General features: G+C 40.3%; 3 protein-coding genes across 3 annotated transcripts; 1 reads left to right on the forward strand and 2 right to left on the reverse strand.

The window, feature by feature from the left end:
• Positions 1-138: 138 nt before the first annotated feature.
• On the reverse strand, positions 139-2,358 carry gtf3ab (general transcription factor IIIA, b). Its single transcript, XM_068582329.1, is given in 9 exon segments — positions 139-288; positions 404-457; positions 956-1,188; positions 1,261-1,341; positions 1,411-1,484; positions 1,558-1,649; positions 1,745-1,841; positions 1,935-2,029; positions 2,164-2,358. Coding segments are annotated over 9 exon segments (990 nt in total). The 5' UTR covers positions 2,278-2,358.
• A 5,798-nt stretch (positions 2,359-8,156) lies between these two features.
• rpl21 (ribosomal protein L21) lies at positions 8,157-12,268 on the reverse strand. The gene is made up of 6 exons (XM_068581781.1): positions 12,128-12,268; positions 11,333-11,411; positions 11,126-11,187; positions 10,369-10,481; positions 8,827-8,977; positions 8,157-8,280 (listed from the first exon to the last, which is right to left on the reverse strand). The coding sequence occupies exons 2-6, from the start codon at positions 11,397-11,399 to the stop codon at positions 8,191-8,193; spliced, it is 483 nt and encodes a 160-aa protein (XP_068437882.1). The 5' UTR covers positions 11,400-11,411; positions 12,128-12,268; the 3' UTR covers positions 8,157-8,190.
• A 267-nt stretch (positions 12,269-12,535) lies between these two features.
• On the forward strand, positions 12,536-19,278 carry usp12a (ubiquitin specific peptidase 12a). Its single transcript, XM_068582173.1, has 9 exons — positions 12,536-12,870; positions 13,876-13,956; positions 14,057-14,270; positions 14,489-14,724; positions 15,047-15,123; positions 15,798-15,881; positions 15,995-16,192; positions 18,215-18,293; positions 18,377-19,278. Exons 1-9 carry the CDS (start codon positions 12,823-12,825, stop codon positions 18,476-18,478), a joined length of 1,119 nt encoding a protein of 372 aa, XP_068438274.1. The 5' UTR covers positions 12,536-12,822; the 3' UTR covers positions 18,479-19,278.
• The last annotated feature ends 798 nt before the right edge of the window (positions 19,279-20,076 follow it).

A 20,076-nucleotide genomic window follows, 5' to 3' on the forward strand; every position in this document is an offset into this window, starting at 1 on the left:
CAGCGAACATGTTTATATGAAAGATGGCTCGTGTAGTGCTGTATTAAATTAGGCTTTATTTTCATAAAGTATATTAAACAAAGTATATTTAACAGAAATATTATGGGATCTACGTCACCATTAATAAACACAAAGTAATCATATAATGCAGCATCGATATTTGTCATCCTATAAAGTTGTATTGTGCAGCTTTTCAGCAAGCTTGTTGGTCTCCGCTCGATTGGTTTCAGCCGCCTGTCGAACCCGCAGCGCCACACGCCAGGGCAGATTCTTTTTAGGACGCAGTTTCTGCAAGGGAGACAAAAATAAAAATACATACAAGGACACTGACAAGAGCAAGGTAAGAGAAGACAAATTTACTACGAAAAAGAAAAAAAAAAAAAAAAAGTTTAGGACACATTACCTTCAGCTTTTTCTTTGCTGGGTCATGCACCACACCATGTCGCCACAGGCTCTCCTGATTAATAATGAGACCAGTTACAAAGTACACTGCATCAGGAGCGCAATAGATCAAAGCAGACAAAATATTTTTTAAAACATCACTTCTAGTGTGTCTAACCATGTGCATAGTTTGTTTTTAATCTGCCAACTTCTTAAATATCTGCAACCATCAAAGTACAATTATGTTTACTACAACAGAGGCTGTGCTGCTTAAAAACAGAAAAATAAGTTTTAAAAGTTTAACATGCAGTGAACCTATACTAGTAAAGTAGTTCCAGATACAAACTATTCCATCCTTCAAGGGCAAGATTATCATGGCTGCATTAAAAGTGTAGTTTCTGAGCACCACCAACTAAATCTATTCACCGTGTGCTGCGGCTAACCGTCAATGTGCAGATCACGTAGAAGCCTTTAGAAAGTAAAAAGCCAAACTATCAGCATGACCGGTCCCAGTAGATTGAGAAGGTTTGTGCGTTGATCAACACAATCTCATTAAATTAAAAGGAAGGATTACCTTCATGGCAAAAGTTTTACTACAGCCAGCATATGCACAGCTGAAGGGCTTCTTGCCCTCATGGTCTCCCAGGACATGGCTCTCCAAGTTGAAGCGGCGAGTGAATTTTTTGTCACAATCTTTGTTTGGGCACGACAGCATCCTTTGATCCCTGATGTGGACATGCAGCTCATGCTGACGCAAGAACCATGCATTGTTGAACTGCTTTTTGCACTGGCCGCACGGTACCTTGACTGAGAACAAAGTCATCAAAATACAGTTAAGAGTTTGGGACTCAATTCATGAGTTGCGCCTCACTTTCATACCTCTATGTTCTTTTCTGTGCTTCAGATAGTCTGTCCAGGTTTTTCCCTTGAACGGACAGGCTTCATTCTCACAAGGGTAGCCTACATCAGAGAGCTTTATTAAACACATGTCAAAAAAGAATTTAAAAAAGCTTCTAGTTTCAGACCAACCTAAATGCATTTTTTCATGATGCTTTAGTTTTCCATGAGAGGGAAAGGCTCTTGTGCAGCCACTGACGGTACAACTACAAAGGAGAAATAAGATTTGAGATTACCAAAAACAGACAAGTTTCCGTTATTCTTGTATCAGACACTCACGGAAATGGCAGAAGCTGCTGGTCGTGCTCACACTTATGAGCTTTCAGTTGATTCCTTTTGCTGAAAGAATTTCCACAACCCTCATGGTCACACTAAAAAACACAAGTTATAGCAAGCCAGTGCATCTCAGTAAGTAAACCCCAAAGAGAAAATAGCCAGAGAGAAGAAAACTTCAGGAATATTGTACTCGATATCGCTTCTCCTGGCGCTGGTGTACACGGGCCATATGGTTCTTCATGCTGGCATTTGTGACAAAATCCTTGGAGCACCCATCAGCCAGACACCTGGAGACCAGAGCAGGTAACCAGTCAAAGCAAAACACCAAGGTTACATTTTACTATTCCCAGTCATTTCAAATAATAAACAAAGATGCTTACTTGTGTGGTTTTTCCCCACTGTGATTGAGTGCATGTCTGGTGAGTTGATAACGAGTACAAAAGGTCTTGTCACAGTCATCACAAGAGAATGGTTTCTGAGGTAAAGGGAAACATGATTTGACACAATCCCTCCAACTTTAATTGGACAATGACATGCATCAACTGTTAGGATGCATCCACTTGGTCGTTCTCATGTCATGTGTTCTGTTTGGTTTAGTAGTCCACTTACCAATCCTGTGTGTTTGCAAAGATGAGCCTCTAGCTTCCATGACTTACTGAATATAGCTTTACAATCCAAAAAAGAGCATACGTAGCTTTTTTGACTTTGCGACCTCTCCCCCATCTTTAATCAGAAATTTCAGATTTGGGTTTTGTGATTAAAACAAACCTAGCAGTAAAGGGGCAGCATATTTATTGACTTACAACCAACAGATCACCTGTGTTTAATTTATCTGATTGGACTGTACCAATTATAGTATAGAGGGGGGGTTCCTACTTTACTGGAACTGAAAAATATGCAATGTATTTGAAATTAAATTATATTTACTGCAATAAATGGATATCCAAAACATTGTTTTGCACATCTTTAAAAATGAATGTTCAGCAGTTACGTGCACTGAGTATAATAGCGATCCCACTCATATTCAGACATTACAAACTTCCATGACTCTTTCTTCCACGTTGATTGATTCAGGCTTTAAAAATGTCACCCAGGCTCCAGGCAGTAGGATGTGTGTCCCTATCTGCTGATCTACACTGTGTGTACATGGTGCACAGGCAGGGAGAGAGGCGACTGTCTGTCTCCATTAATCACACACACACAGACTTTACTGCTCTAATCTTAATCTTATCAACGCGCCAGTATTGTTTTCTGATAGATGTGATTTATTGTTGTAAGAATATAGTCTTCAATGAGATTTTTATTGACCCCACAAATCTGAAACTATACCAACCTTTCTCCGCTGTTAGAGCGACACTATATTTAAAAGAAGAAATGGCACAATCTTTGTCTTGCAAAATGGAACTTTTTTTTCTCAAGCAATGACACCCACCATTGTTGAATTTGATACACTGAGGAGACATGCTGCGAAACCATTAGTTGATCTGTTATGATCAGTAGCTAATGTTTCATAATGTTAGCTAACTTGAGGCGCATTTTGCTGCACGACTCCTTGCTCACTTTGACCCTCCACTGAGCTAAATGCAGCACAGTAGTTAGTCTTCAGGAAAGGTCACACAGTCTAACATAAAAGCTAGACTAACTTTAGCTGAACAGTAGCCATTGTAGTTACAAGTAGCACATACAGGATACTAGTAGCCTACATGTTAAAAATTTGTGTAACAGTGTAACTGACTCAATTATTAATGGTCATTGATTCTAAAACTACACCATTTGATTAAAGCAAACGGCTTGAAGCAAGACGATGTAACTTTTTTTACTAGTTACATGTTAAAACATTGTGTAACCAGAAACACAACTCAAGAAAAAACAATAAGTCAACAAAACAAACAGTTAGCATTATCTACTTAAAGTTCACTAACATTAGCTAAGATTAGCTACCATAACAGGCCAAGTAAGCCTGAAGCAGTAAAACCGATTTGGTTTATTGAACTGAACAATGGTGCTTTTGTTTGTTTGTTGTTTGTGAATTAAACTTTTCATTTGCAAGAGCAATTTTTTTCTTTCAAAAATTAAAATGGAGCTGCTTTTAGTAAAATAAGAAACAGCATGTTTAAGGCTCTCCAAAAAAAGACAGAGACTGACAATCCAATAACACTATCTGCTTGTCCAAACATTAGAGATACCCCTCTGAGCCTATGCCATGCTCTCATGTGAAACCTTTGACTGACTTTTGTGAATAAGGCCTATTGAGAGCCTGTTGGGCGTTACCTCGGTGCCCTCCCACGCTTCAGGTAAGCATGCCTGGGTCAGTTGACGCCACTATCAGCCTCCTGCTCTTCTCATCCGGTCCCTCCCACCCCCTGCACCTCTGCCGTCAGGGCCAGGATCAATACAGCTGGCCCAATATCCACATATATGACCATGCCTCCCCCCGTCTCTGATAACCACACAGACTATCACCCCACCTCTCACACACAGAGATACAGCATGCACTCTGTTTGGACTGCTGTGGGATTTCCTTGTGCCTTTGTCAAAGCTCCAGGCCTTTCCCAAAACACACACACACGTACACACACACACACACACACACACACACACACACACACACACACACACACACACCATGTGGACACACGTTGTCTCACCCGCGCTTTCATCACAGATATTACTTTCAAGACCACTGAGAGGCTATTTTTCTTCAGAGTAGAAGAGTATGAAGGATGGTGAGGCCATACAGAAAAAAACACACGTTCTCATTAGAAAGTCATGACATTCAGTATTTAACTTTATTCAGTATTTAATTTTATGTTACGACATACAAAAGTATTGTACATTTTATGTCTCATATAAGTGAGTGAAATAGTGTTTCTGTAAATTACTTTAAAACATAAGATATTGTGAACACACTGTGATAAACATTAGAGATTGAACTCCCCTTTTTTTAAAATAGTTTTAATTAGCTCAACAAAGACCTGCCACATAAATGCATCAACAAGAACAATAATCAAATCGTCAGATTAATATGAATTATATCACCCAATATAACACATCACAAATTTACCTCAATGGCCTTTACAATCTTTATTATATGTAAATCATCATGCATATGATAGAATACTTGGTCCATTCTGCATTACGTGTACATTTGTGGATTATTTGGAGTAACTAGGACACTGTTTTTGAAAAGTCACATTGCTGTTAAAATGTTTTAATGCTTTGAGCAGCCCAAATTAAATCCCATTGATCTCCAACGTCCTCAGAGTAATCTCAGAGACTTGTTACATAAATTAAGAATGGACTTAAAATGTCTACATGTATTGAGAAAAGTACGAACAACACTTAGAAATTTGGGTGAACTTGCCCTTTAAGTTTAGGGCGATCAGGTGAAGTAGAAAGGCTGAAAATTGAGAAATTTCATGTAATGCAACATTTCCACACTTAAGTCCTCTTGCATCAGCGGAGTCCATATCCAATTATCTACTCTGTGTGTGTGTGTGTGTGTGTGTGTGTGTGTGTGTGTGTGTGTGTGTGTGTGTGTGTGTGTGTGGTTAATATGTAACACTATGGGTCGATACGGCTGCTGGCTGAGCTGACAGACTCAATCTGTGTGTGTCAAACATGTGTGATTAAGGAGTTCATAGTGCTTCACGGCTTTTATCCACCATCCTCGTCTTTCTGCCTTCCTCCCTCCCTCTCACTTGCTTTCTCTCCCTCTCTCTCTCTCTCTCTCTCTCTCTCTCGCCCGCGCTCTCTCTCTCTCTCTCTCTCTCTCTCTCTGTTTACTTTTTCTGCCTTCAATCAGTAACTTTCATGAGTCAGTGCCACACATGACACTGTGGTGTATCTGTGAGAACACACACACACACACACACACACACACACACACACAAAGGATGTACTGTAGATGTATAGACGGGCTGGATATCATGTATCATGAGAAACTGTACAGATTCCAAATTGAAACAATGGATTGATTTTCAACCCACAATTTGCTTTAATTGATGACAACAACCCTAACTACAGGCTGTGGGAATATACAAAAAGGTAGAGGCACCACTTGTCTTATCTAAATACTATACGACTGAAATCCGGATCAATACCAAGGGCTTTAGCTGCCAACACGCTCCTTGATTGATTGCATTTTATTTTTCCATCTGTTTTTTCCTGTCTCTCCTCAGCTTGTTGGATACTTATTACTCTGTCCCGATAAGACCCGTGTCTGAGTTCCCTGACCTACAGGTTTGTGAAGGTGAAGGAAGACAACCTTTACAGGTTTATCTCAACACCATTTTACATTCATTGAGAGTATTTTTCCCTTCTTTTTTTCACGTCTTCCACATACATGAAAGATTTTCTTACTCCAAGAAAATTCAATTAATGCTTCCACAGAAATGAAATATAATCCTGAAACTGATAACACTGATGGCGTTCTCCGTCCTGAACTACACACACACACACACACACACACACACACACTTCATCCTGTCAGCTGCTCCCGATCTCTGTAAACTGGTCCTAATTTGTGTAAATATTGGGTAAAGTACTGAGGTGCGATGAGATAACCTATTTGTCACATAACCAGCCAGCCATTCAGCCTCCACTGATTAAACAGCAAACATCAAGTGGTCCACACACACACACACACACACACACACACACACACACACACACACACACAGGTTTTTCTCACACACACACACACACACACACACACACACACATACAAACACAGGTATGACTGATATCTGGATTTTGATTTTATTCAGAGTAAAATACTGCTTAAAAAAAACCTGATGTCCTTGAAGAATGTAATTTGACTAAAATGTTCCCTTTACAGATGAACTTCTACGACTCATTCACAATCAACAAAAATGTTTAAAAAATGTCATGTTTTTGAGGTCAGACGTGGATTTTACCTGTTTACAATTTAATAACTAAAAGTGAGTCTTTAAAATTCTCAACTCCCAGAATTGTTTTGACAAATCCTCACTGTCCAGACTGTCCAGTCAAAATTGTAGCTCCTTGAAGGCATTCATTTTTATTGTATACATTATCCTGTTTTTGCATTACATGTGACCTTACACTTTATGCTCCTCCCTTCAAACGTTCTATAAAAATAAAAAAAATGATTAGTTTACTCTCCCAATACGACCTTGTGTAGATGTAGACGGGAATATCATTGTGGAAAATGATTCCATGTCCTAACTTGTAACAAGTCATAAATAAACCGTACCTGTAATTATAATCATGTTTTTGAAGTCTCCATATGTACTAACAGCTAAGGACAACAAATAAACAATTTGACAGGATCATTATGTTCACAAGTAGAGAAAAATAAACCAACAATAAAATAAGAAACAATGTTATAGTGTTCTGTCTGTAAATAATACGCATAAACACTGAATAATATACAATGACTGGATGGTTGTCTGTACAAAATGTATCTCAACAGTGGTGAAACTTATATACAAAACAATATCCTCCATAGGAGCAGCATTGAATATGTTGGTGTTAGATGGTTATTGACTGTGTTTGACAAATATAGTAAGAGATTCAATTAATTCCAATTTGAATCATTAATCACCATAACGAACACTAATTCAGTTTTTGACTGTAAGGTGACTGTTGTACAGCAAGAGGCCTGATGTTTATTCACACTGGACACATAACCGGGTGCACACTGCCACCTGCTGCACTGTGGAATCTCTACCTACAAGGCTGACATATATATTTATTTTCTTTGGCTAATATACCCCAAGTCCATATGCAATCAACCCCATATCACCCAGTTTTTGTTTTATTTCCCCTTTTAGTACTTTTAAAGTTAAAAAAAAAAAAAAAAAACAATTCCAGTCTGACAGCATCACACATATGACCTCCGCATCAAACTCCTACTGGAGCTTATATGACGTTGAACCTCTAACAGAGTTCAAAAAAGATCTGAGGGTTTGAGCAATGTTGTGCTGAACAGGCATTCAAAGTGGCTGGCTCATCAGCCGGTTGATGCGGTTTAACTACAAGTAACCATCTGAAACAGACAACACTTAATTATATTACCTAGACTGAGTGACAACCACACAGCTGTTTTTAAACTACTTTGTTAGGACCTCGACTCGAGTTTAATGCTACAATAGTAGGCTGACGGATACAAGCGTGGTTGTGGTCTGTACGTAACCAGAGTGAAGTCTTATGACAACAATGCCTGGACTTTCAGCAACAATTGCACCACTTAACACCTGAGCTTATCATGTCTTCAGCAAAAATACTTATCAATAGGTTTTTATAAAGACATAAGTTGCTCTGGTAATAGAAGCAAGTCCTCGGATCAGAGAAATTAAGTTACAAATCTGTGCGGCCTTTAATTAAAAGTCAGTGAGAATAGGGGCAATGGTTGCTTACTGACAGTGCAAAGAAAAAATGTGTAGACCCGAAAGGCCAAAGTGTGAGGACGTGAGGTGCTTGTGACATGTGTGCCGTCACTCAGATCCTCTGTGAAATAAAAAGTGTGTTTGATTTAATTCGACAATCAAAGGAGGAGCATCATCACTGAGTGACAACACATCATGACAATTTAACAGAACAGATAACATGGCAAGCAGTGTGTGTACAAATATTTTTATTTTGGTGAACACTTTATGCCATGAACTCATAGGGGATGGGCTCCAGCAGCTGTGGCTCGTTTTTCTTGGTGCTGACAAAGTGAGCATCACGGGGAGCAGCAGGCTGTAGAGACACAAAAGGGAATATTAAATGATCAAATATGAAAAAGTCAAGACAAATATTAAAAGTGTTAAATAGAAACTAAAACAGCAAATAGTTGCAGCTTAAAATGTCTAAACTATTAAGTTAACTTCATTTACAACCTACACTAAAATATACTATATGGATGTTTATGCTTTCAAATTAACATGTAATACAGCTTTGTTGTCTAATTACAAGGAAAAGGATGCTCTCAGCTGACCTGAGAGAGGTCCAAGAGTAGCCAAGAGCAATTGACAACCCCCTATTAATTTACTTTATTTGTTTGTTTATTTTTGTCCCTTTTTCCCATTCACAATGTTTTGTTAAGTGTTTTACTTTTTGTTGTCTGAAAAAATGTTTTTTTTTTTTAAATACATATTTGTTTGTATCATCTACACCTAGTGAAAGTAAAATCACTGCAACTGATCAACTTCCTTCCCACAATACACCATTACAAAATTTCTTCTTGTTTTAAGAAGGGGTAAAACACAAAAGGTTGACCATAGGTAATGTTGCATCATTTCATACCTGTCTCTTCAGTTCTACCCAGCTGCCCTTCTGCTTGGCCTCCATCTTTTTGCCCTCGTTCTCCTTGACGCGCTGCAGGAAACTGTCCCTGCTCTTTGAGTGTTTCACATGCTCAATACGCACATTAATCCTCTTGGCCAGGATCCTTCCCCTGTGACAACCAGAAACATGAATTAGTGAACACATTTAGAATTTAAAATTCAAAGTAAAGCAGTTTCAATTTCTGCATTCGTCTCAGCTGTCTCCTCAATACCACCCCAGGTCCAACCGGAGTTCGACAGGGGCGCTCAAGGATTATTACTTTCCCCCATGTGAATGACCACTGAGGACATGAAGAATCCTTGTGGCAAAGTGAAGATGGGGTTAAATCACTTCCTCTAGATCAGTGGTTCTCAAACACGTTCTGTCATTTCTCTTCTAGAAGAGAGCTTTTCACTGAGTGCGTAAGTGTTTGAGAGCATGAGGGGAAGAGAAGTTGGACGGGAGCATTTCTGTAAATTCTTAAAACTATAATTTCATCTCACATTATGAATAAAAGCACCCAACTTTTTTGGAACAGCCCTAGTTAGCATCAGCTGAGCCTGTTGTCTCGGCACATTGCCGACTTTTCTTTTTTTTCCCCCGCCCTGGTCAAATATCTGTTAGTTCTTTGAACCTACAGACTGTCTGGATATCACAACAAAATGCGTTAACTACTCCGTCGGGAAAAAGACATAAACGTCATGATATAATTCCCCAGTCACACTTTGCCCCACTTTTCATGCCCAGACTTTGAGAACTACTGTTCTAGATGAAGAGTTTGAGCAAGTACACACCAAAGACTAAAAGGCCAGGATTTAAGAGTTGCAGTAAAAATGTCATGGTTTTAACGCAGACCTAAGAACCAAAAGTAATGCAACTTTGGTACATAATTGAGTTAACAGTTTGGTTTGTGGCTGCTTATGTTTAAATATTAAATTGTACGTCATTCCACGTTTAACAGATTAATAAAATAATCTATAATGAAGCCATGCACAATCCAGATAATAACTTTATGTATAGTGGTGTATTTCCGATATGTATGACAGTTAGACACTATCTCAGCGAATGTAAACATCACCTCTAAAAACTGTACAAAAATGAATGAAAAAGAAAAGTACTTTATTAATCCCCAAAAAATACTTTACAGTTAATGTATTATAACGTATTATATAGTAATCCTCACACGCAAGTGATTCTAATAAAGACATGCATGTATAAATTAGGACTTTAGGCTTTGTGCATATGACCCGTCCTGTAAAACACAACCGTTGTTTTATTCAGGTTACATTTGCTGTCCCATGTTTTGACAAGGTACAGGCTAGATTTTAGTCATATTGCCCAGCTTTTAGTGAAATCCATTAAATCCAGACAACAAATCACAAAGTGTGATCCTTGTAATCTTCTTTAGTCTTAAATAATTGTTAGTCTGAGTGAGTTTTAGATCATTTGGTGTGTTCAAGCACAAAGTTACATAGATTTGGATATTTAGCTGTCACAACATTAAAATCACTTCCTACTTACTTGATCTGCTTGTTGACAATAACGCCAACAGCATGTTGGGTTACATTGTAGACACGTCCTGTCTTGCCATGGTAGCACTTGTGAGGCATTCCTTTCTGGATGGTACCGGTGCCCTGAAAAGAAAACAGCAAACTACGATGTATTATTCAGAAACAACAAAGTCAAAGTTAGTTGCCACAGTATGAACCAAGAAGTGTTACAAAGGTTCCAGTGAGTTTCAGTAAAACTGTAAAAACAAACTCGGCTCTCAATTCGAAAATGTCTGTGCACCTTTTCCTTCAGTCTGCTGTACCTTAGATACATGTTCTTTCTTTGAGACCACATCTTAAAATAAAACAGGTGTAACATTTAAATGAACTATTGGCAAATATCTCATGAGATCTTAAGTATGTTTTCTAGAGTGTATAATCACCTGGAATTATAATCTGTTTTTGTTTCCTTAGGATCTACCGTATTTATTTAAGATCCACCACACAGAGCTGACTGGCATGTTTCTACATAGTTCAACACGATTAGTACACGGGATAAGTTAAAAACTAAAACTGTATTTATAAATTACTGAATATATAGTGGCCAACCTAAGAATAAGATCAAAGTTACTGGAACAATTAAATTATTGTGGTCCCTTCTGGTGGACCACAACTTCAAAATACCCCTCTATATTATTTTGTTTGCATGTGGGTGCGTAACTTAACCCCGTCTACATAAAAGAACTGAATTTGACCAATGATACTTGCCAACAAACACACTGACATACCTTGATATCAACGATGTCACCCTTCTTGTAGATGCGCATGTATGTAGACAGGGGAATTGGGCCTGTGAAGTAAATGCAGCCAATAAATTAATATTTAGCAAAAGAGTTGGCAGTAACTCTGAATCCCAAATTTCCTCCATGTAATAAATAAAAAAGGGGGATTGCACTCAAAATGTGGTCGGATATAGTACATCTAAAAATACTCACCATGCTTGCGGAATTGTCTGCTGAACATGTACCGGGTCCCCCTCCTCTTGCCTCTGGTGTTCGTCATGATGCCTGATTACTGAAAGCATACACTTCAGTTAGTCACAATAGAGCCATCAGGTTTTCTTAATTTGTTCAACAGATGAAAAAATGGCATGTAACCATTATAATACCTACATGTCTCAATGCACCACACAATGGAAACGGTCATAATGCGATAAGACTATAAAAAAGGTACGACCCATATCACCTGAGATAAGTTAGCTGTCACACAACTAAAACATAGCTTAGTGCGTTTAAAACAGCTGATCAAAGTAAAGAGCACAAATGGTGAGGTTTATTTCCATCACAGGCACATAAGTGATTGTTTCAATTTGATCAACACATTATAACAAAGCTAGTTGCACCGACTGACGAGATACACGTATGTAACGGATAGCAACGAGGTACACATCAAGCGCTATCCCACGAGGCAGCACCGTATTTGCAACGTTATAGTTTCGTCGAAACCAGTCGATTATCCACGAGAAATGCCGCGTTGTGCGCGTTACAGCGGGTGCAACAGGAAAAAACTGTGAATGCTAAACGTCTTGCTACACGTCAGGCCCGCATGGGGAGCCACGCTGCTGGTCCTGCTCACTTTTAACGGAAAATGTCCCTCAATGCAACGTTTATTCGTGCGTTGCTAACCCACTGAGATGTAAAATAAGATACAGGACATGTATTTAATCTAACAGTGTACGAATTGTATAGTAATAAGGCAGAAAAGAACATTTAACAGAGAGAGGATCTTACCCCCGGTCTCTACAAGATGGCGGGTGCGGCGGAAAGAGAGATTGAAAGACCCCAAACTCCGCCTCGTAAAACGTCCCGAGCCTGTAGGGCAGGCCGAGATATCGCCTGAACCAAAATACGTGTGACGCTAAAGGAATGATAAGCGGTCAGCTCATTCACGAATTACGATGAAATATCTTCCGCTGCTTCAGTAAGAAAACTGCTCAGACGGTCTTTGGTTGTGATCTTATAACGTGTATGTGGTTTTAGAGTTTAGTGTGCTAAGTGACAAGATATTATTAAATATGACCAGGTTGCTGAAAATACAATCAAGGTAATAAAAATCGCACAAACTGTTGTTTAAAATGCGCATGCGCAAAACGTCCGCAAGGTGAGGCGTTATGTTTTAAAGTTACGTATAGAATACGTTACTATATCAAACATTTATACATTATTTATTTGATCTTATCTTATAAGGTTACGAGTATCTGAACGTGTGACACCATGAAATAACCCAAAAAAGAGAACCACTTTACTGTTCGCTGAACCCCCGTGATTACACGAAGACGGAAACAACAGGCAGGGCATGCTCGTCTTCTTCAGCTGTTGGACCTCTTCGTCGAGAGCGCAGCAGCATCGCCTGCCTCCACTCACGAGGAAAGGGAACAGCCCAGTCTTGTCAGCGCGCGGCGGTGGTTGAAGATGGCGCTAGCCGAATGGAAATCCTAATGACAGTCTCCAAATTTGCCTCTTTTTGTACCATGGTGAGTGCGCGTTATTCTCAAGCCGGCATTACTCCGACTGCAAGCTGAAATGGAAGCCGTTGCTGCTCTGTGATTTTCCTTTAAACCGTGTTATTTAAAATATTAGCAATTCATTCTGGTGTCGGTGCTAGCTAAGCATATTTCCGACCATAGCAAAGCGAGCAGACACCCACTGCTTTCTCCGGTCTGGGCTTTTCGCTCACGGCAGTAGTTGGGCGTCCTTTAGTAAAAATGTGTTTTCCAACTCCAACATTGACTATTTATTTGGTTAATATTTGTCCCAGCCTCTTCGCGGACAGTGACAGTGCACCTGCTGCAGCTCGGGTCCGCTGCTAGCGAGCTAACGTTGAAGTGACGAGCTAACGCGGAGCTAAACCTGTGCTGCACCACGGTAACACCTGGATTACCGTTGGATCATGATTGATGATGGATTATTTGCAGTATGTGTATTTTAACGGCAAAGAAGCCGTAGAAAAAAAAAATCAAGTTAACGTGTTGGCCTTCACTACCAGACATTAACGCAAGCAATGACGACATGGTTTAACATTAGCTGCGCAGTTGTGGACACCGGGTCCTTGTCGACAGTTTGTCTACATATTGCATCGCATTGCATTCATCCTTTTTGTGTGTTTCACAAGCATCCTGCGCCGAGTTCTTTGCTAGCTTTAACAAAAAATAAAAAATCAACCGAGTACTACACGTAAATCCTTTTTGAATTAGCCCAATTTTACTGTCGGGTGAATATGTTTTTTTAATTTTTTTTTAGCTATAATCGCAAACGCCAGCGTGGAGGTGGGTGGGGAGTGTCTTTGGAGTTTCTAAGCACCCATTGTTTTTTTGTTTTATCCATGCGACTAATTATTGAAATGCTTGCTGCCATCTCATTTGGCAATTATTAACTGATTCAGTAGTGGCGCTGTAGTGTTTTGTCATCGTTTTGTCCAATTCATTTAAATATGTCTTATGAAAATCTCTCTTTAAAAAAAAATGTATCTGCATTTACAGGGCGCCAATGCCTCTGCTCTGGAGAAAGAGATTGGATCTGAGCAGTTTCCGGTCAATGAGCACTACTTTGGCCTGGTCAATGTAAGTGAAGGCTGCACTGTGCAGATTCATTGTTATGTATACATCTCCACACCTGACGTGTGCTCAAAGTGATTCCACTGCATTCCATCTGTGATTTTAGTTTGGAAACACCTGCTACTGCAACTCGGTGTTGCAGGCGCTGTACTTCTGCCGACCGTTTCGGGAGAAGATCTTGGCTTACCGCAGTCAGCCACGGCGAAAGGAGAACCTGCTCACCTGCCTGGCCGATCTGTTCCACAGTATTGCCAACCAAAAGAGGAAAGTGGGCGTCATACCACCGAAGAAGTTCATCACACGGCTTCGCAAAGAGAATGGTGAGAGGAATACATTTAGGGAGATTGGTGTGATCAAAAATAGCAGAGTGACAAATATACAATTAAATGCTGTTTTTAATCAAATTATCATTTAATTTCACCTTGTTGGCTGCTGAATCCTGCAGAGATTAAAAACACAAATACTTTGAAATACCTGCTGAACATGTAAAATAGCTGAATTGGAACTCTAAAGTCTCTCTCTGCACTTTCTTCCTCAGAGCTGTTTGATAATTACATGCAGCAGGATGCCCATGAATTCCTGAACTACCTGCTCAACACCATAGCAGATTTACTTCAGGAGGAGAGAAAGCAGGACAAGACCAACGGCCGCCTTGCCAACGGCACGTTGGACTCCCAGAACAACAACAGCAATGCCACACCCGCTCCAACCTGGGTCCATGAGATCTTCCAAGGCACTCTGACCAATGAGACACGCTGCCTTACCTGTGAAACGGTAAGAGGCCTCTGCTGTTCTCACGAGGGGGAGGTTTTAGTGGCCTTCACCAAACGTCTTCTACTGTCACGAGATTCTTGTTTAAACATGTTTTCAACTCAAACAGTCCTGCTGCTGATGGATTATATGACATGCACAGATAAAGCTCTGTGGCACAATGATAGAGAAAAGCTTAAGTTGTTGTGCTTCAGTTTCTGTAAGTGTAAGTGCAAACAAGGTTTAAGTCAAATACAATAAAATAAGTTATTTTATTTCAAACTTATCCGGCAGTGTTTGAGTTTAGTTGCTTTTTGCTTATGTTTGTCCTTTTTTTTCTTTTCAGATAAGCAGCAAAGATGAGGATTTTCTGGACCTTTCTGTGGATGTAGAACAGAATACCTCCATCACGCACTGCCTCAGGCAAGTTGTTAATAATTTAATTCCAAAACATTATAGCCACCCACTTTATTTAATACTAAAATGGACAACTGTTTACTAGCAATACAGAACTAGTCACTGTTGAATTTCATTTCTGTTTTTACTTATTTTAAGAGTGAAACTTACAAAGTAGTCACATTTTTAGAGGTTGCAATCTGTGATATGATTGGAATGTTTTTATATCTTTTTGTTATGAAGAAGTTTGCATAAAGTGCTCTTAACATGTGATGTTTGTTTGAGGCTGCTGCTTTTTTTTTTTATGAATGTTGGTGTAACGGACCAGTGTCAATTTGTGAATAAAAAATGTAGCCTTGCAGACCCGCTGCTTTAATCGAACAACAAAGGGATCTGTATCTCGCAATATGGATCATCAATGATCAGCAATTAGTATCAGCAACAAAAAAGACATAGTCAAGGATCTCCAAAAGTTTTATTTGCGCTCTGTTTTTCTTTTGTGCGGTTCCAATCCGTGGTAAGATCCGGACTGTGAGTTTTATGATCAGTTGCACCACTAGTAACGAAAACTACACTCTTGTGTGTGTTTCTTCACCAAACTGTACGAGGAGAATGCAGTGTTTGGAAATTGAATAATGAATTTCTTGATGTGGGCCTTAGATTTTTCATTGACTAATTATGTCTGTGTGGCTCCTCCTCAGAGGTTTCAGTAACACAGAGACGCTGTGCAGTGAGTACAAATACTACTGTGAAGAATGTAGAAGCAAGCAGGAGGCACATAAGAGGTCAGTACACAGGTTTATTCTTACAGTGTGCTTTTTAAGTGTTTGGTACTGCATTTCTGTGTGTGGTTGGGAATGTGGATATTGTGTCTGACTCGGTAATGTTTCTGATGTAGGATGCGTGTTAAGAAGCTGCCAATGATCTTGGCTTTGCACCTGAAGCGCTTCAAGTACATGGAGCAGCTGCAGCGCTACACCAAGCTGTCCTACCGCGTCGTCTTCCCTCTGGAGCTCCGCCTCTTCAACACCTCTGGGGACGCCACCAATCCTGAGCGGCTCTACGACCTGGTCGCTGTGGTGGTGCATTGTGGGAGGTGTGTAGGTGATCACACACCCAGAATACTACACCTTATAACCTTCTTCACAGCAACCAGAGACAGGCAGTCTATTGTTCTGATAATAAAATGCATATGAACCCATTGGCACAATAATGAAGGTGCATTAGAATCTAAACCACATCTAGAGGGAGAAAACACGGACCGTCATCTAGCTTTGTTCAGCTGTGCTGCACTTTTCGCCAGTGCCAGTTTTGACCCAGTGCGAGTGGGCGCTTTGTCTGTCTGTGTTTATACAAGGTGTTTCCCTGCCTTTCACACAGTGCGTACTTAAACAGACTCCCGCCCTTCACGAATAGATATCATTTACTAAACTTATTTAGAGTGGAGCAAATGAGTCAGGAGTCCTTCAGATGTAAGTTATCTGTCTGAAGCTTCTCGTCTCCCTTTGCTCTTGTCTCGGCTCCTTTTTTTTAATGGGAGTTATTTTAGAGCAGAGAGGCATATAATGAAATTGATGTCATGGTTTGAGGCCACATATCATCAGGGATTTCAGTTATAGTGTCATGATAGTGCTGAAATAAAACAGTATATTGAATACTGCTCCTAGTGAGTGAAATTAACACATTTCTCCTCGTAACCACCATCATGGCTTGAGACTCCTTTAATGCTACAGGTATCTGGATACAGACTTTATGAAAATATACTTTTCAGAATACAGTAGTGACACAACATTTAAGACTTGGTGATCAGTTGTATAATGTATTCATCAATCTCAAAAGTAACTACAATAAGGTTGTAGTATATTTGAAAAACAAACAGAATTTTGAGAAGTGCTTGGCACAGCTTATTTTTCTTTGTTGCTCGGTGTTATATTTCTTTAAGGGCTTCAATGACGACATAGCGATGTCATCCCATTTGTGTTAAATGTAGCCTGTTCATTCCTTTATTTTTAAGTGAAAGCTGTCTACTTTAATGTAAAGATTAGATTTTTAAGCCCTTTCATGTATTCGGATCAGTTCAACACAAGTTGGGGAAGAATTGCAGATGCATTGTGGGAAAACCTGATGGTGACAGTAAGCAAGCCTGTCATGCTGATGCTCATTGGTTAATTCCTGAATGTTAAAATTAAAGAAAATCCTGGTAAAAATCAACTGAACTAGGCCAGTATTGTTACACACGATACAATAGTTAAGTTTAGTTTAATGTTAATTATTTGTCCAATGTTTTGTCTCATGCTTACACATTACGAATGACTTCTTATGTGCATATTCATCTTAATCCACTGAGTGACATTTTGATGTGGATTTTTGTTGCCGTTAACCAGCTCCAATGTGTTTGTCGGGTTCAGTGAGTTTATGGGCCTGAGCTTCAGCCTCGTACGGGTCATTCGCTGCTGACCATGTGACATGTTTTTGTTCACAGTTGCACAGACTTGTTTCATTAGAGGCCCGTACAGCCACACAGCTGTTTCCTCCTAATAGGGCGGTCAGAGGAATGTCAATCAAACGTGGCGTTTTCACACTTACACCGTCCTGCAAAGGAGTCTAATCAGGCTCGTTGAGATGAACTGCTCCTCGTCCGGAAAGTAAATGAGCGCAGCAGGGGGCGTGGAAAACGAACTGCGGTCAAATCGGACAGTTTTCAGCCGCCTTTAAAGAATAAACAGGAAGTCAAAGAAACAGTTACATCCTGTTTAATCAGATTTGTAAGCTACTTGTATGTTCAGACCTTATTTGGCTTTATTCACATGCATTTGTAAATATATTTGCCATTTGTTTCTGCCGGTGAAACACTTTGCTGCTCAATTTGATGTTGTGTAAATAAGCTTTATCGATCGGGCAAGATACGTTTTTAGATTAAACCTTCATTGCTCAACATGAGATTAACAACCAACAATTCTCTGTAAAATAGACGGGCGTTTCCCCATCATGCATTGAGTCATGCAGTCGGTGGAGAGCAGCTCAAACATTATTTAATACCTCAAATATTATTTAAATATTATATAAATATTTTTTACAGGAGTTAAAGTTCCCTCTAAAGTGTTCTGTTTCTTTTCAGTGGGCCAAACAGGGGTCACTACATTGCCATTGTAAAAAGTCATGACTTCTGGTTGCTGTTTGATGATGATATTGTAGAGGTAAGTAGGTTAATTTGCATTTACATTTGATTTAGTATTCACAGTACTTGCAGTTTTTAACCCTCCTCTTTCTGTTCTTGTAGAAAATTGATGCGCAGGCCATAGAAGAATTCTACGGTCTCACCTCTGAAATCTCCAAGAACTCTGAGTCGGGCTACATCCTCTTCTACCAGTCCAGAGACTAAACGTGGAGGCCTGTGTTCAGCCACAGAAACAAGAAGAAATGCTCTGTTTCCTCTTCATGGGGAGCAGCGGACTATAAACACGCCACAGCAGCCCGCATGGTGTCACACCTGCCCGCACAGCTGTATTTAGTTATTGTGCTTTTACGCGCTCAGCGCTGCAGCTCAGCCGTGGAAGTTCCTCCTACTTACCAGCTGTTCCTCCTGTCCCCAACGCTCCCAATGTCCTTGCTCTCCACCTCATCCCCTTCACTCCGGCTGGACGCTGCTGCTGTCTGGACAATGAGACAATAATGAATGAAAACTGTGTTAAGATTGTTTTTAAACGACGAGACGTTGAATGAGGGTTGTACAGATATGGGTTGGTCGTATGAGTGACATATTAGATTTTTTTCCTTGGGTGTTGGGTTGAATGGGTATTTAATAATTCATATTATGTAACATCGGCCCGGTGTCTTCACCCCCCACACTGTTATTCTGCACTGGGATTCACCGAGAGCGAATCATGTTTTTGATCAGACGTAAAGGGGGATGGGTGGGGGGTGAGTATCCCACTTATGGGACCCACCGGGTTGTTTTATTTCTACAGTGTACAGAATGGTATTTGTATAAAAATATAACAAGAAGATAATATTATCATTGGAAATTGTTAGACCTTGAGAAGATGTATTAACACTATGGTGCACTTTTGATACCGTTTTGTAGGTGTTGGCAAGTTTAATGTGAGGGTTTGCTTGAAAAGGCCTGTTGTAAAGCGATTATTTTCTGTTTTAAAGAAAACGAAATAAAGCCAGTAAGATTGATGCAGGGTGTGCTCTCCTTTCAGTGTCCTACAGGTGCGCACTGATGACTCACAGGGGCTCAACGTCGCCCCTTGGCGGTGCAGCCCGGTAGCTCCTATCTCCTGCTGCAACAGGAGCTATTTTTAATCCGTTGAGACTCATAAAGAAGGTGCTTTGTAAAAACGCACACAATCTAAATGAATGCTCCATCAACAAGTCCCCCATCAGTTCCTCAGAGGTAAAGGTCTCTCGGAGGTGGTGCTGTAAGGATGGAGAGATGAGGCAGAGAAGATGGAGGACAGCAGTTAGAGAAGGGGGGGCTGGTGACACACATCAGGGTTACTGTTAATAGCTCAGACTGGACCAGAATAGAAGGGCGTCGCAGGAGGAAAGCGTCTCAGCGTCCAGCATCTCCATTTCTGAAACTCGAGACCGGCAAAAAAAAAATCACTGAAACTATAAAATGCATTGTCCCGTTTTATTCAGGTGAGCCGGAGCGAGTTGCAACACCCGAGAGACATGTTGCAACAGGCCAGTTTAAAGAAAGCACGTTTTTACTTTCAATAAGCGACTACAGTCGCGTGCGCACACCTCTAGATACATGGACACTCCGCACACCTGTCTTTGTCTTTGAGACGGCAAGGGCTAGACATTTAGCTCCTTAACGGAGTTCAACCGGTCTTTAGCTGGTCTGGCCCATGGGACTCCTCCTTCATCATCGACACCACCTCCTCTTCCTCTCTTCCGCCGCTGCTCTCTGCACAGCCGCAGTCCACGGCGATACGCCGTCACCGGCAGAGCCGCTCCGCGCTCTTTTCT

Source organism: Clinocottus analis, unplaced genomic scaffold (assembly GCF_023055335.1).
Source record: "Clinocottus analis isolate CAN_PGR_092001 unplaced genomic scaffold, fCliAna1.0.p SCAF_18, whole genome shotgun sequence".
Lineage (NCBI taxonomy): Eukaryota > Metazoa > Chordata > Actinopteri > Perciformes > Cottidae > Clinocottus > Clinocottus analis.